This window comes from Papilio polytes, unplaced genomic scaffold (genome assembly GCF_000836215.1).
Source record: "Papilio polytes unplaced genomic scaffold, Ppol_1.0 DF824069.1, whole genome shotgun sequence".
Taxonomy (NCBI): Eukaryota; Metazoa; Arthropoda; class Insecta; order Lepidoptera; family Papilionidae; genus Papilio; species Papilio polytes.
Genome location: NW_013525135.1, coordinates 1287512 through 1302244, shown reverse-complemented (window position 1 = coordinate 1302244; position 14733 = coordinate 1287512). Strand labels below are relative to the sequence as shown.

The following is a 14733-nucleotide window of genomic DNA, read 5'->3' as shown; positions in this document are numbered from 1 at the left end:
CTTTCTTCTAGTTAATCATCATTATATTTAAAATATCTGAACCATATTTTATACAAAGTCTATTAGTCCTACAATGTTACTTGTTCCGTGTAGAGATATGAAGTCTCACTATATATCATCAAATGTAGAATTCTTTATAATTTAAATTATATATTATTCTAATATTAAAAAAAACATCCTCAGTGTGTACAGTGTTGCCTGCCAGTATACAAACATATAAAAACTCCAACAAAATACATCAGTAGTTAGTAGCATAGTAGACAAATCATGAATTGAATAAGACTCATTCATACATTTTCATGAATCAAATGTTATCAAAGCACTACATTACACAATGGTTTAAACTTAACCTAATGTCAAGTTTGTTTTTCATTTCTTAACAAACGTCCACTATGTTGTTGGGTTGGGTTAGATGAAAATGGGTTTTGTGTAAGACAAAGGTTTTCAATAAAACAATATAAAAACTTTCAATAAAAATATTTATAGTATAAAGAAGATAGATTCATTGGTTTGTTCATTTGCATTGTACAGGCTAAGAAACATCTGAACTGATTTGAAAAATTGTTTTACAGTTGTGAAGTTTCTAGTAAGAAAGCCATAATGTCCCTGATCAACAAGGACCAGAGTACTATTCTAAGTGAAAACCCTACTCCAAAAAGAAATAATGAAAGATGTTATTAATTTATTTATTGAAAATACACTGATGACGACGTATGAAGACAAATAAATGGAAAAGAAGAGGAATATTAAATTACAAATTAATAAAAAAAAAAATGATTCCCGCGATCTTTTTTCTTATCCGTTAACGTTAACATTATGGCTTAATAATAATTAATCTAACTGAGATATAACAGATGTAAAAAGGGTAAACCTACAACGGACCAGCCTATATAACCAGCTCCAAAAAAAATCTGAATTTTAAAAATAATACATTAAAATGAAGAAATAGCGAGTTAGCTATTTAACATAATTAACAGTTTAATTGCTTATCATATTCTTCGTCTCATTAATCTACTTTAGAGCAATTAAATAAACGTCTGAACCCTGATACATTTCGAAATTCAAAATTTGCGCAATGTCATAATCCGAACTCGACCAATTAAGCCATTGGCAAGTGATGTAAACAAAGCACAATCATAGAGAATTACACGGTTGTGATTGGCTGTTGGGATTCTGACAGGTTTCATGCCGCCATATTGGCTTCCAATTATTGGGTCGTGCATTATCGGGCCGTACATTATTTGTACGGCCCGATAATGTACGGCCCAATAATGCACGACCCAATAATTCGTGTACATGCTTTTTATGGGACACGGATTATTGGCCTGTACCGATAATGTACGGCCCGATAATGTACAGCCCAATAATGCACGGCCCGATAATTCATGTACTAAAATCCTTTGTTTGTACACGGATTATTGGGCCGTGCATTATTGGGTCGTGCATTATCGTGGCTGTACATTATTGCCTCCCGGAAACAGTCTGAGGTAAAGTCGAACATTCTGAAAACCTATTAGAATTTAAGTAATTATTTGAATTAATTCTTTTAAATGTTAAGTTCTTAATATTAATATTTGTTGTACGAGCTGTTTTTCTGTATCAGATATAAATTTTATATACAAATAGATTAAAAAATGCTTTAATAAAAACATTGTCGTCTCTGCTTTTTATAAGATCCCGAGAATATTTATTTATAAATAGTAACTGTTACGACAGAAGAACCCCTTCGTAAGACTATTCACTCCACTGCCACCATCTGTATTTCATATAGCTATAAGAGCATGGCATTTTCCGTTTTTCTTTTTAATTCCTTTCCTTAACATAGTTTTTCAACTTAATGTATCGGGTAATGCTCTCTCCTATAGCCTTAGATCGCTTAATTTACGACCAAAGATCAGATTTGCTAAGCAAAAAGAACAGGCGCATAAATAAAACCACTGAATTTTTTAAATGTGTTTACTCTTCATTCTTCTATTAGATTATACCTCTACTTCTTTAGATGATTTTACTGAATTAGAAGAATATTCATATATTTATTTTCTAAGTAATGTGTAATAACTATAGGCTCCTTTAAGGATCTGAAAAACAAAATGGTAAAAACATTTACTTATTCCTTGGATAGTCTTACTTAAATGGCTGGATAGTTAGTATACCGTCAGAAAAGTCGAAAGTGTAAGATTTGTAAACGGCCCGGCTGTAAACGTATGGACTCGGCTCAGTTGACCTGCGAGGAGGATTACGTTCTTCCGTTGCCGCGGTCCCGCCGTCCACCATTCACTTTCGTATGGTCCCATCATAACGTTGCCGCTCTAGAAAAGGAAAGAAGCTAGTAAAATAACTGTGGCTACTTAAATTGCGGATTTAAACCATGCTAATTTTTTTTTAACTCCACATTCATAAATACATTTTACCGCATAATAGTTTAGAGACTGAATGAGACTGAGAGGGAATGTTAATTTAATTTAGTGCAAATATTTATGGTTCTCCTTTTGCGCTTGGGTCAGTGTCACAGTGGAGAACAATTGTGTACTTACCTTTACGATGACGTCCTTGCTGTGCCAGCAAAACAGAAAAAGTTGCATAATACCGAATATCAAATATTCAGCCATTAGCAGCTTCTGTGTTGTGTTCGTAGCAGTCTAATATGAAAGTAAAGTAACCTTAATAAGGCAAGAGATAATTATAACTATGAAGTAGATGTTCAGTTTTGAAATGTACATACAGTTAGTTGAAAAGCGCTAAAACACAGCACAGATGAGCACATTACTACGTAGAGGAACATGACGGGCGACAACAATGAGTTAAACAGCTTCGCATACCTGAAACAGATACTTCTTGATGATAATTACTGACTAAATTCTACCGAACGAACTACTAGATCCTTGTACTTTTTAATAAAGCTTTTAACTCATAGATGAAATCTTAGCTACATTATCATTAAAACTTACTTCATTAAAAGATCATGAATGCTGTGAAGTTCCTTAATAGTCGCTGCTACTTCTTGATTACTCACACCGAGACCGCTGGTCCCGAAAATCTGTCTACATCGTTCCCGAAGTAAATCAAGTTTCCCACCGAAATAAACCATGATAACCATCACACTGGTATCGTAAGCCGCCATAATACCACCCCCATAAGTACACATCAACGCGTGGTACAGAATAGTGAACCAGTAACCTGGCGAAGTAGATTTATCATATGGTACCCATGAGCTAAAGATGTGAGGAAAGGACTCAGTGCCGTTACGCAGAGCTTCACGGTATTTAGATGATGATAAATATTTCAATAAAGGTGTATTAGTCACAGTAATCACCGTCATGCAAACCAGGAGCCAATAGAAATAAACTACTTTACGACAATATTTAGTGTAATGAGCGATAATTCTTTTCTTAATCGGATCTCTGGTATTCCTCTCGTATTTATCAGCTTCGGAAATATAGTCGATGAGCTGCTTCCAATTGCTCTGCCAGAATACATAAGTGTTGGCTTTCACGACGCAAACGATACTCAACATTGATATCTTCAAATTAGTTAGAACCAGATCCAAGTTGGAACGGATCTCGAGGAGCTCCAAGTACTGTGTGAACACAAAGAAAGTGACAAAAAAATGCAAAAAAATATACAAGAATTTGCCTATTTTGTTATCAGGTAGTATTAAACCCATTTTTCTCAACATCCAATAATTCGGACCGAAAAGAGGTCTCTTAGGATCCTCCAAATTATCTAGTAACTTAGCTATCATTTTGTAAATATTTGATTTTATATAGAGAATGTTAAAGTGAGGGGGAAAGTATTTCGCAGGTTATTTATATAGCCTCGTTTGGTGAAATATTAAATGATAGTGACACGAAACTTTGTTGCATTTTTAATGAACTACTATGTTTTTCTTTAATTTTTAAATTTTCTGATATCTAGTTCAGATCGAAACACCATAGGGTTGTCTAGATATTTTGAATAGATTTTAATAAGTCGAACATTACTTTTATTGGGACTGTAATAATAACAAATGTAGGGAACTTAGTTTTAGACCAGGAGTAAAACGCAAACATATCTCTATAATAAATAAAAATTTGCAACAAGCATTGATTGAGAAGAGTAAGTACTGTTTGTTAGAGAGGATAAAGAGCTTCATGTAAAAATAAATCAAACAATTTATGTGACATCACTAAATGCGAAAGGCGTTTCTTTTTAAATGGTGTTGCATGATATTTGAAACCAATAATTTAGATGTGTCCAAACGGGCTACGGGCGGTGAAATATGGGCGTGGTGGTCGGGTGGAAGAGGTGTTCCGAAATAAAAAAGTAATAAAGTTGTCGATCACAGTATAGTCGAGGACAAATAATATGTAATTATGTTTTGGTTATAATAATATTCATATGGAACGTATAGAACTCATATTATTTTTGTATTTATAGAATTTTAAAGAGTTAAGTCATTGAATGTATTTTCGCTAAACTGCTAAACAAACACAGGAACAAGTCTCGCCAAAGATATAAAGAGAGAAAAACGTGGAAGCTGTTTAAAATTACGAGATTTGTAAAATTCCTTGCAGTACTTTACTTCGCATTTATTATTATTATACTTTCATTTATAGTAACGCTCACAACCAATTTATACGTGTAGACCTATTACGATTGGTAAGTACTACTTAAAATTCATTCTATTTTCCACTTGATATCTACCACGGTCGAGATAATTTTTGAAAAAAAAAATCAAACATTTACTTTCAGGTCAAACTACGTCCTCATTCGCAATGGCAAAACCACAGGATTCTATAGCTTCGCAAGGTTTCCTTCAAATTGGACAAATGTCAAAATACTTGAAAAAAAATAGTGTCATATTGGTATTTGATTTGCTATTTGTGTTATTTTTTTAATCTTAAATCTCAAAATGTGTGAAATTGAACGAAAAGTGATTTAACTGTATTAACGGAAAACAAACTTTAGTAATGGTGAGTTGTGTCGTTATCAGGTGTAGAAATTGTTCAGGGAAAATATCAAAAAATAAGGACGGAATTACATTTCACAGGTAAGGATATTGTACAATACCCTTTTTCATTAGGTTTTTACATAAAAATCCTAAGTAATACAACAAATTGGCCTATGGATAATGGATTATCCATTTTCAATGTTAAGTAGTTAGTGAAAATTCATTTTTTATAGGTTTCCGCGGGATAAGGTGAGAAAAAGAAAGTGGGAGATTGCTGTAAATCGGGAGGCAGGCTGGTCGTCGTCTACATCAAGTACAGTATGCTCTGAACATTTCATCACTAAGGATTTCTACTTGACAGAAAGTGGTTTACGGAAACTTTCGCAAGATGCTGTACCTTCTATTAATATATCAGTAAGATAAAAACTATTTAAAATGTACGCACCAGATTAATATCAGAATGTGTGGTTTATTGGGCCCTCAAAGGATTCCTCTGGGATGTTTCCCCTTTGGCAGATGACCTATTAATTGATCTACCCAAGGGGATTTTTAACCATAAAATTAATCGACCCAAAAGGAAAAAATCATTTGTGTCATCAATTGATGGCTCATTTGGCCCAATGGGAAACACCCTTCAATACTACCAAGGCAGAGGTGCACTTGCTTACTAGTTAATTATAATGTAACGTTTATATTTTTCTTTTACCTTGGTAGTTTAAATATTTCTATTTTAATTTTAGGCATGTCAAGACTATGAACCTACAATATGTAATTCTGAAACAGTGGTAATAAATTCTAACGATTCAGAGGAAGTTTTACAATTAAAATGTAAAGTCCGGAGACTAGAAGAACTTGCTGAATTTAGGAAAAGGAAGTTGAATCACATGGTGCGGGGGAAAAAGAGACTTAAGAAGAAATATGCACAAATGAAATATCTATTAAAACATCTAATAAGAAATGATCAGTACAAAGAACAACTGAGTGATTCACACACTTGAGTATATGGATTTTTTTTAAATTATTAATAAACCAATGCTGTAATGTATTAACAATCAAGAAGATCAGGGGTTGGAAATCTATGGTCCTCCACTATCACTCATCTAAACAAATGTTTTGAGACTAAGGGCCTCTCCCACCACTGGCCGATAGAGGCTCAAATAGCTTAAAAATGACATTACTGTCAGGTAAAGTGACAAAATCTGATGTTTCCATCATGTATTACACATTGGATTGTTATCTGACAAATTACAAGAATAAGGCAGAACTGAGTGTAAACCAATTAAAACAAATATTTCAGCCAACAACTGTTATATAGACTTTGGTTAAATCCCACCAGGGTGACCATCTAAGGCACTAGATATAAATGGATGCCATATGTCTGTGAATAATAGACTCATATTATATCCCAAAAGTACTTAGAAAGAGGCTGCCTTAGAAAAGTTGCTCGCATGAAGTGCTAAAACCAGTACTAATTCTGGCCAGTAATAAAAAAGGTTGCCAATCCCTAACTTCATAATAATTGACAGATATGGTTTACTTGTAAATATATTCGTATAAAAATTTACCCTGTTGCACTTTTAGAATGTTCTACAAGAAATTTTGCTTATAGATAATCAATGTTATCATCATAATGTATTAAGTCATACTTTTTAAATGGTATTTTTTTTATTTTTATTTATTAAACCTTTTGATGTTGTGAACTAAAAATAATGTGTGTCATATTTTATCAATAGTCAATTGTATTTGTAACAAAAATAAATTATTGTTAGAAATAAATGTTTTATTTGCAAAAACTAAAATATAAATTAAAAATAAAAAAAATTTTAAGTTTTTTTTTTCTTAAATTATTTTACTAATAATACGTATTTTCTGTTAATATTCAGAGAGTGGAATTTTACATCTTTTTATAATTCATCTTCATCATCATCACCAGCTCACTATACGTCCCCACCGAGGGGCTCGGAGCCTACCCTAATAAGGGGTGACTAAGCCATAGTCAACCACGCTGACCAAGTGCGGGTTGGTTGTCTTCACACATATCTTCGAATTTCTTCGCCGATATGTGTAGGTTGCATCACGATGTTTTCCTTCACCGTAAAAACGTCGGGTAAATTATGTACATATGAAAATTCGAAAAATCAAAAATCACATTGTACATGGCGGGATTCGAACCCAAGATCTGTAGATTACAAGTCAAGTGTTCAAACCACTGAGCCACCGACGCTCATTTATAATTCACACCAGATAAAACCGCGGGTCTGCGCCCAAAAAATGTTTAAATACCAAAGCCGATCAAGAGCTTTTTGAATTTATTTCTAATTTCATTAAATTAAAATGAAGAAGTTTAAGATAACCGTAATTGATTTCGGAGATATTCATTTCAATATGCCATAGATTGAACTGTTAAACTGCTGTTCTTCAACCTACACAAAACATTAAGTTTTTTCCCTTATTCAAATGTAGATTGTATTACAAGCAATTAAAACGAAGGATAACTCTGAAAATGATTAAAAGTATTCTGGAATGTTTGTTAGTAGTCTCTGCTTACCTCTCGTGATTATGGGCGTGAGTGGTAAGATTAAGAATGCCCGAGAGAATGAAAGGTAACATGATAACAATGTGAAAGGCGATAGAGATTTATTTAAGAGTAACTAGAAACAAATACATCAAGTAATTGTATCTAGTCTTACTTTCTCATACTCGTATTATGTTTGTGAAAGTTGACATATAATGTTGCTTGTTGAAAAGATATCTGATGCTGTATGAATTGTCATTATAGCTAAAACAAACATGTTTACCTTTGCTTTGAATAGAATTTAATTTAAATCTAATTTGTTTTTATGCCGAGAAACAAAAAAAAACATCGGTCTGTCATATTTCCAAACCATATTCCTATTGGAAAGAAACTTTCGTGATAAATTCAAGTAACGGCATTTACTGCGACTGCTTGCCTGGGTGCTTACTGATAGCTTATCTCTTTTAAAAACACCAGCTGTGCCACAGCCAATAACTTTCGATATAACCTGCGTCCATTGATTTGAAGCCTGCGCTTGCGCATTAGTGGGGGCAACTCCCACTAGCTCGTCTCAGTACCTTCACCGCCGTCGCAGCAGATGCACGTGTCAACGTCGTTCCAATTTCAAACACGATCGAAAACTATTACGTTACCTCTCGCATTTAATTAATCTAATTCTTAATTACAAGTATATGTGCACTTTTTAAAGCGATGTGTAAAAGTGAACGTGTGTATTCGTTGTTTGTGTGCGTTCCGATGTGTGTCATTGAATGAATCGCGCTAACGAGTTGCAATACAGCGAAAATGTGACTGTTTGTTATTGCAAGTGTGTACCATCGATCGTTTGATCGAAAAATGGCCATTAATGACATTCCGTAATGTACTGATGTTCAATAAGATGCGCGAGTTCTTAAGGATCACTTTGGTGTGTGTTTGTGCTGTTCTATTGGTGGGCGATGGCTGGTGTGCGGAGGACGTTGTCTCCTCGGAAGTGACGGTGGAGTCGGAACCGATTAGCACGAGGTCTGATGATGCTGACCAACGAAGGGATAGACAGAGCACTCTTCTACCAGGTAAGGTGAACCACACATTTGTTTATGATAACTGGTAAGGACTTGAATCTAGGTGCATACTGCGAGTGATACCTACTGTAATTGGTTTTAAATAGCAGCTGAATTAGCTACTGATACCTTATCCTACTCCAGTAGGGTCGGCACACCGGGTTTTCGTCCTCCCAATAACTGTCATCCGTCATCTTAGTCAACACTCCCTTCTTGATCCTTATTCACGCAATTAATCCATATCTTTCTATGTCTAAATTATGTCGAAATGGTCTGCTTAAATTTCTATGTATTAAACATCAACGAACAGTGAAAATCAAGCTTAAAAAGATTAAAATCGCATAATTAAAAATTAAATTCCTTCGATAATGTTCGAGGTAAGTATGTATATTATGATTATAAGGATAAAAATAAATGACATGAATATTAATATAACTAGTACAGAAGCCACCTGTAAATAACATCTGAACATTAGCCGGATATCTAAACGTAATCGGAAAAGAAAATCGTAATACAATATGTAATCCGGTGTTTATGTGGAAGCATTTATTATACGAATCTATTATGTAGTCGGAGAACATTTAATCGTGTTTTATAAATAAAAAAAAAACAAACAAATGGCAAACATTTATGCATCAAGATGCCATTTTTTAAAAGAAATGTTAAATGCGGTCCTAGATGTGCCATCGAATATTTTCGACTGCGATTACGTTATTTCTATTGTGCACCTTCTTCATAATTTTTTTGGAGTATTTTTATGATTATCGATATGTCCAGAATATGTCATGTGCCATTCATGGCACGCGTGACAGTGGTTTGCCACCCCTGTATGTGCTTAGAATTGACTGATTGTTTGATATTGGTTTAAATTAACTTTTTCATAAGAAATAAAAGTCTAATAGGTGAGAAGACTGGGTTCTCTTTAGTTATTTTGATTACTTGTTATTTCAATATATTTTTATCTTTAATAAAATAGCTAATATTAAAATTGAGTACAGAATATCCTATTTAAATTCTTACGTTAACATTTAAATTGTATCAGTTCTTGGACAAACATCGACATTATGCGCCCACGTAGATGATTTTATTACATTACCTAATATGGTTAAATATTTAATCATGTCATAGTTAGGAAATACGAATTCATAATACTGACTTAAAAATGTAATACCATGTCATCCTAAAAACATTTTTAATCTAAGGTATTAAAATAGACAGATTTGTCAATAGATGATTACATTTTTTAATCCTTGGTTATTCAAAAAGGTAAAACATACCAGTATTTTTCCAAGTATTGCGTTAAATTCAAACAAGACTAGATAATTAGTTATTCAAAGAGATACTGGTATAGATGTTGTAAATAGGACCTACATTCTAGTTTAGATTGCGTATGCGTAACCGATCCGATGCAGAACAAACGTTACAATATAAAAACCCTTGAAATGTTAAATTACGCAAATATATACAATACTTTTACGGTACAAGAATTGAGGCTGTGTGGTGAATTTTCAAACGATTATTGCTTAAATAAGTAAAAACTAATACACAGTGCATACAATGTTCTATTAAATTATACAAAATTATACGTCTTAAGTCATGGGAAATCTTCGTTGTTCATAAACAATTTTACAGTCTACCTTAACAAAATCCTCTCCAATGTAATCATAGGCCTTGCTAGGTCTAGGGCGGAGCTACTTATGTTATGGTCTTATTTATATCTGTTTAATATATTTCGATTCATTAGGCAGTTGCCTTCCCTTAGCCCTCCCTTTTTTTGCGACGCCTCTCTTGGCCCTCCCTTGGCTCATGAATGTAACAAAACTAAATGACTTCTTTGATGGAATTTAGATTTTTTAACTATGATTCCTTTAACTTTTTAATTATAATTAAGTTATTTCCATTTAAATTTATTTCAGTGTTAGTCTTTCGTTTATCTTTCATAGACTGTACTAGTCCAATAATACAACGTTCATCAAATCACAATACAGCATAACAGTAACATTTAGCATGACATAACCGGGTGTATATTAATATGATTCGTTTGTTGTGAAAACGGTTAGCCGAGCTTCGGTTGCCGTTGGTGTTGCGCAAAGCGGCGTGCGAAAACATTTGCATTACAAAGAACTGAGCGCACGCACTGCGTGCCGGCACAATGCGACGCTTCTACACATCTAATGGGCAATTCACAATGCAAACGGGGTCACTGCACCTCTTTGTTTAGTTTCACCTACACTTTAAATGCCGCACTCAGAGAAGTATAGATTAAAATCAATCATACAGTAAAGTGAGGGACCCCCCCATTAGCGCACAAATAACGCTTCTGATTAAAGTTATTTAAAACGTGATTTTAGAACCAGTCTTTCTATTACCTTCTTGATAAAGGTGTTTTTTTGATGTTAGAGTAAAAAATTAACCTTATCATCTATGAAATAAATATAAGTCCTCGTTACATTTTTAGTCTCTAAATTATGAAAAGTGTGAATGAAAATTTGTTTATTAGTATAAGGACTATTAACCTAATATTTAGAGATAATAAAATACATAGAGTGGTACACCAGTAGAGGTAAATTACGAAGAGATGGAGGGATTGCGTGAAAGATGACATGAGTGACAAGAGAATAAAAACCGACGACTTTATGTAAGTAGGATAAGGACAGGAAGATGATAGATAATGAATATATGCACTAAATAAATAAATCATAAAGAATTAATTTAATATCTGTCTATTAAATACAAAAATTGTAGAGGAAAATGTTAATTGTTACGCTATTATTAGTCAATTAATAAGACACATCAGGTGTCGTATGGTGTGGAGTTAAGTACAGGCTTATTAGTAGAGAATTTATAATCTGTACTCTATTGTTTTATACTTTAAATGCCCTCACGTTCCCTCCTTCATTCTTACTGCAAGGTTTTTGGTATCTAATGTAGAATCTAAAATGCTTTTGGGCAATTCCAATCAATCAATCTGTTCACGGTCATCATGGTAAGTGGAGATGATCAAATCGACTTACTAAGGCAATTAATCAGGTATTGTTGCTGTTGTCAAGATACCTTCACACGTCCGAATATTTCGATTAGTTCGAGTCCCGTGTGAGAGTTGCATCAGACACCGACAATGGGTTTTCTCGGCCTTGGATATGGATATCTTGCGGTTACACAATTCGTTCGCTTGTCTTTATTGTTTCATGTGTTTTGCGAGTGTCGTTTTAATTTGGTTTGGTCGATAACGCAACTGTGTTGCTGAATGTTATAAGTAGATAGTTATTAAAAATGTAAGTAGATATTTATTTTAAACTTTCATGTGTATCGCCAGGAGGCCGTTTTGAGCTCCTTTCGATACGGTTGAAAGCTATATAGTCACTGGCTGACGCAGAAATATGTAGATCTCGTGCAATTAACCTATGTTACGTAAGACGATGGTCACGTAAAGGCCCGACGATTAGTATCGAACTGGCTATCATTGCCAGTGTTAAAGGAGATCTACCAGCAGAGTATTGAAATAATTAATACGAAAACGAATAAATACAAAAGCATATTACATGAAGTACTTTATTTGCAATAAACGCACCGATAGAGGCGCTGTATATTAGTGAGAATATTTTACGGCCACCTTTTAACAACGTAATTTATTCTCGGAATGAAGTGACACATTGTTAAATTACATATTGTGCCGTTGATTTATGTCATGGCACTTCAAATACTATAAATCGTATAGAACCTTCGAACGTGGAATATGAACTATTTCTATATGATTTACTTGTCACGTGAAGTTTCCCTATATTTTATTGAAGCGAAAAATCGTTCTTATAACTTTGTATTATTCTTACGATTTAAAGAGTCTGTTACACTATGACGGCCTTAATAAATTCAAAGTATGGTTTACGGACTCATCACAAGCATTTATCTATCTACTGTAATCTTCTTAATTTCCCTGCCCTTTTAAAGGCTGCTGCCCGTAGAGTCCGTTAGCAGTTGCGTTACCTACGTTTACTCAACAGAGAAGACGCACAGAAAGTGTCTCACTAGATGTAGGGTCAGCACAAGTTTTCGTCTAAATATAAATCCATTGTAGATTAATTCGGCGTTTTAATTTTTATGGCCATGTTTTTAATTATATTTCCCACAAGATTCTAATAAAAGGAAGATTCTTTTATTCTATTGGAATAGATATGTGTTTACAGTCTCGCCACGTGCGATGAAATGACGTTAAGTAAGATGTTTCGACTATCCAGGAGTTAAAATGTAAACACAGTTTTTATTCATTCCTTCGAGACATAACATTGAGTAACCTTTTACTACAGACGTGTAAATATTTATTTTATTACTTGATGTCGATACTTTCTCTCTACATGGATAATAAATTCATACAATTAGTTATGCAAATGAAGATTTTACAATTGTGTATAGCATTACAACTATGTAAAATTTCGACAAAATAATTAAACATACAAAAATTTTTGCACTTAAAGTAAAAAGAAGTTTTAAACAATTAATATAATTGTTTCTAGCGATATTAATTTTACACTCGGAACTAGTGGTTACGCCAGGAATGCGCGCGAAATATCCATCCTTCTAAAGACATTGACAGCTGTCAGTTTGAGATGTGACGTTTATGCGAATAATCTAGTGTTGCGCCAATTCTACAGAAGATAGGAAGTTTTTTTAATGTTTGTTAAGCTAGCGCTTGACCATGATCCCACCTGAACAAAGTAATGACGCAGTCGGAAAATGGTACGCGCTAGCTTACAAATTCAACTGTGGTAGAGCCTACTTTAACATTGCAGGAATGGGCCGGCTTGCTCGATGCACGTCACCACCGTCATTGGCGTCAACTCCAATGACAGGCGTGAAGTGGGAGCAATACCGCGTTTCGTCTAATGAGTGCATACCGAAAGCCTCATTTTAGTCCTTTTTCTACCTACGCTTCTCTTATACGGAAAGGATGGGAAGATAAAGTGGATTTGACTTTAGAGCAGAAATGTAGCAAACAAATCTTTAAGTGCGTCTCCTCCGACGATTAACGGTAGGCAACGAATCTTCAATCGCAGATTTCTATGGACAGCGATCTCTTTGTTTTCTTAGTATGGTGGCAACTGGTTCCTCTGTCAGTTTCTCATATAAAAAACCATCCACATTGATCAGTAGAAACAAGTTCAATCAACAATGTTTGTATAGACGTTTCCACAATAGGCGTGGCGTTTCCTCCGCCAACAATGTGTGTGGGAACGATTTCTCTGACTCTATGGAGCTGTTGACTTTTGTTGTTAATGTGCAACGGATGTTTCACATGCACATGAGTTTTGTTTTTAATCATTGAAAATTATTAGGCGTTTGGTTTGTCCAAGATTTATTGGTAGAGTTCCTAAATAATTTCGTCTATTTTTTTCGTGATTTAACAATAATTTTAAGTTTATTATTTTATAAAATTAAATAAATGCTCATTTAATAAGAACGATATTTTATAAAATGGATGTGGAAATTTGATTCTCACGGAAAATTTTTATTTATTACTTCATCATTATTCAATATTGTGGTTTGTGGGAGAGTCACCTTTAGTGACTTATTATTTACACAACAGCTTATTTTTTACCTGTGCAGTTTTCAAAAGAAAAATTAAGGTTATATCGAGTTCATGACAACACTGAACAATAAAAAGGGTCGGATCATCATTTCAGTAAAATACTTATTTAATTACCTTAATAGCCGTGTTTTAATTTAAACATTTTTGGCCATTTGCGATTAGAAAAGTAATCTCTTATTTTATTTGAATGGAAAAGTAGTTAAACATTATAATTTCTTGAAGTAAATTTTCGACACACTGCAGATTTGGTTTTGCATTAAGACCGTCATTAATTATATTGCGTCTAAGAAACATCCGCCATGATTAAATTTTTATTTAACCAGAAGATTGCATTTTAGACTTTATACCAAAGAAATAAGTCTCACTGACAATGACTTTTAATAAATTACGTTCCGTTGGACGCCTCTTTAAAAATCAAGATTCGTTGCGTAAATATTAAATACCTGTGAACAGTTGCGAAAATATTCCTTATGGCTTTAGCAATAAAAGTCATAGATTTTGTAACGTACGTGCATGGGATTTAAATACATGCTTCATAACCACCAAGTTGCCAATTAGTTCAGTGTTTGTATCAATTACAATCGGATTTCGTTATTTAGCAATATCCTTTTAAGGCAACCCTGAAGCAAAGAGAAAGGTTTGG

The 14733-nt window shown here is 33.8% G+C and overlaps 3 protein-coding genes across 3 annotated transcripts in view; 2 read left to right on the top strand and 1 right to left on the bottom strand.

Moving 5' to 3' along the window:
* Window positions 1-2033: 2033 nt before the first annotated feature.
* On the bottom strand, window positions 2034-3748 carry LOC106100086 (odorant receptor 13a-like). Its single transcript, XM_013278822.1, has 5 exons — window positions 2949-3748; window positions 2723-2819; window positions 2535-2639; window positions 2154-2309; window positions 2034-2078 (listed from the first exon to the last, which is right to left on the bottom strand). Exons 1-5 carry the CDS (start codon window positions 3740-3742, stop codon window positions 2034-2036), a joined length of 1197 nt encoding a protein of 398 aa, XP_013134276.1. The 5' UTR covers window positions 3743-3748.
* A 1083-nt stretch (window positions 3749-4831) lies between these two features.
* LOC106100116 (THAP domain-containing protein 5-like) lies at window positions 4832-6637 on the top strand. Its single transcript, XM_013278855.1, has 3 exons — window positions 4832-5029; window positions 5164-5344; window positions 5671-6637. Exons 1-3 carry the CDS (start codon window positions 4950-4952, stop codon window positions 5926-5928), a joined length of 519 nt encoding a protein of 172 aa, XP_013134309.1. The 5' UTR covers window positions 4832-4949; the 3' UTR covers window positions 5929-6637.
* A 1373-nt stretch (window positions 6638-8010) lies between these two features.
* The window catches only part of LOC106100181, a 76183-nt gene continuing 69460 nt past the window's right edge, over window positions 8011-14733 (top strand). Inside the window, exon 1 of the mRNA XM_013278941.1 lies at window positions 8011-8518. Within this exon, the coding sequence (XP_013134395.1) occupies window positions 8311-8518 (208 nt within the window). The 5' untranslated portion in view covers window positions 8011-8310. The remainder of the gene's footprint in view (window positions 8519-14733) is intronic.

Bases quoted from the DNA above. Each gene is read 5' to 3' on its own strand.
- LOC106100086 (XM_013278822.1), bottom strand. From the start codon at position 3,742: ATGATAGCTAAGTTACTAGATAATTTGGAGGATCCTAAGAGACCTCTT. The intron at 2,820-2,948 runs GTAAGTTTTAAT...TATCTGTTTCAG, and splicing joins ATTCATGATCTTTTAATGAA to GTATGCGAAGCTGTTTAACT. The intron at 2,310-2,534 runs GTAAGTACACAA...TTCCTTTTCTAG, and splicing joins GCAAGGACGTCATCGTAAAG to AGCGGCAACGTTATGATGGG.
- LOC106100116 (XM_013278855.1), top strand. From the start codon at position 4,950: ATGGTGAGTTGTGTCGTTATCAGGTGTAGAAATTGTTCAGGGAAAATA. The intron at 5,030-5,163 runs GTAAGGATATTG...CATTTTTTATAG, and splicing joins GACGGAATTACATTTCACAG to GTTTCCGCGGGATAAGGTGA. The intron at 5,345-5,670 runs GTAAGATAAAAA...TTTTAATTTTAG, and splicing joins TACCTTCTATTAATATATCA to GCATGTCAAGACTATGAACC.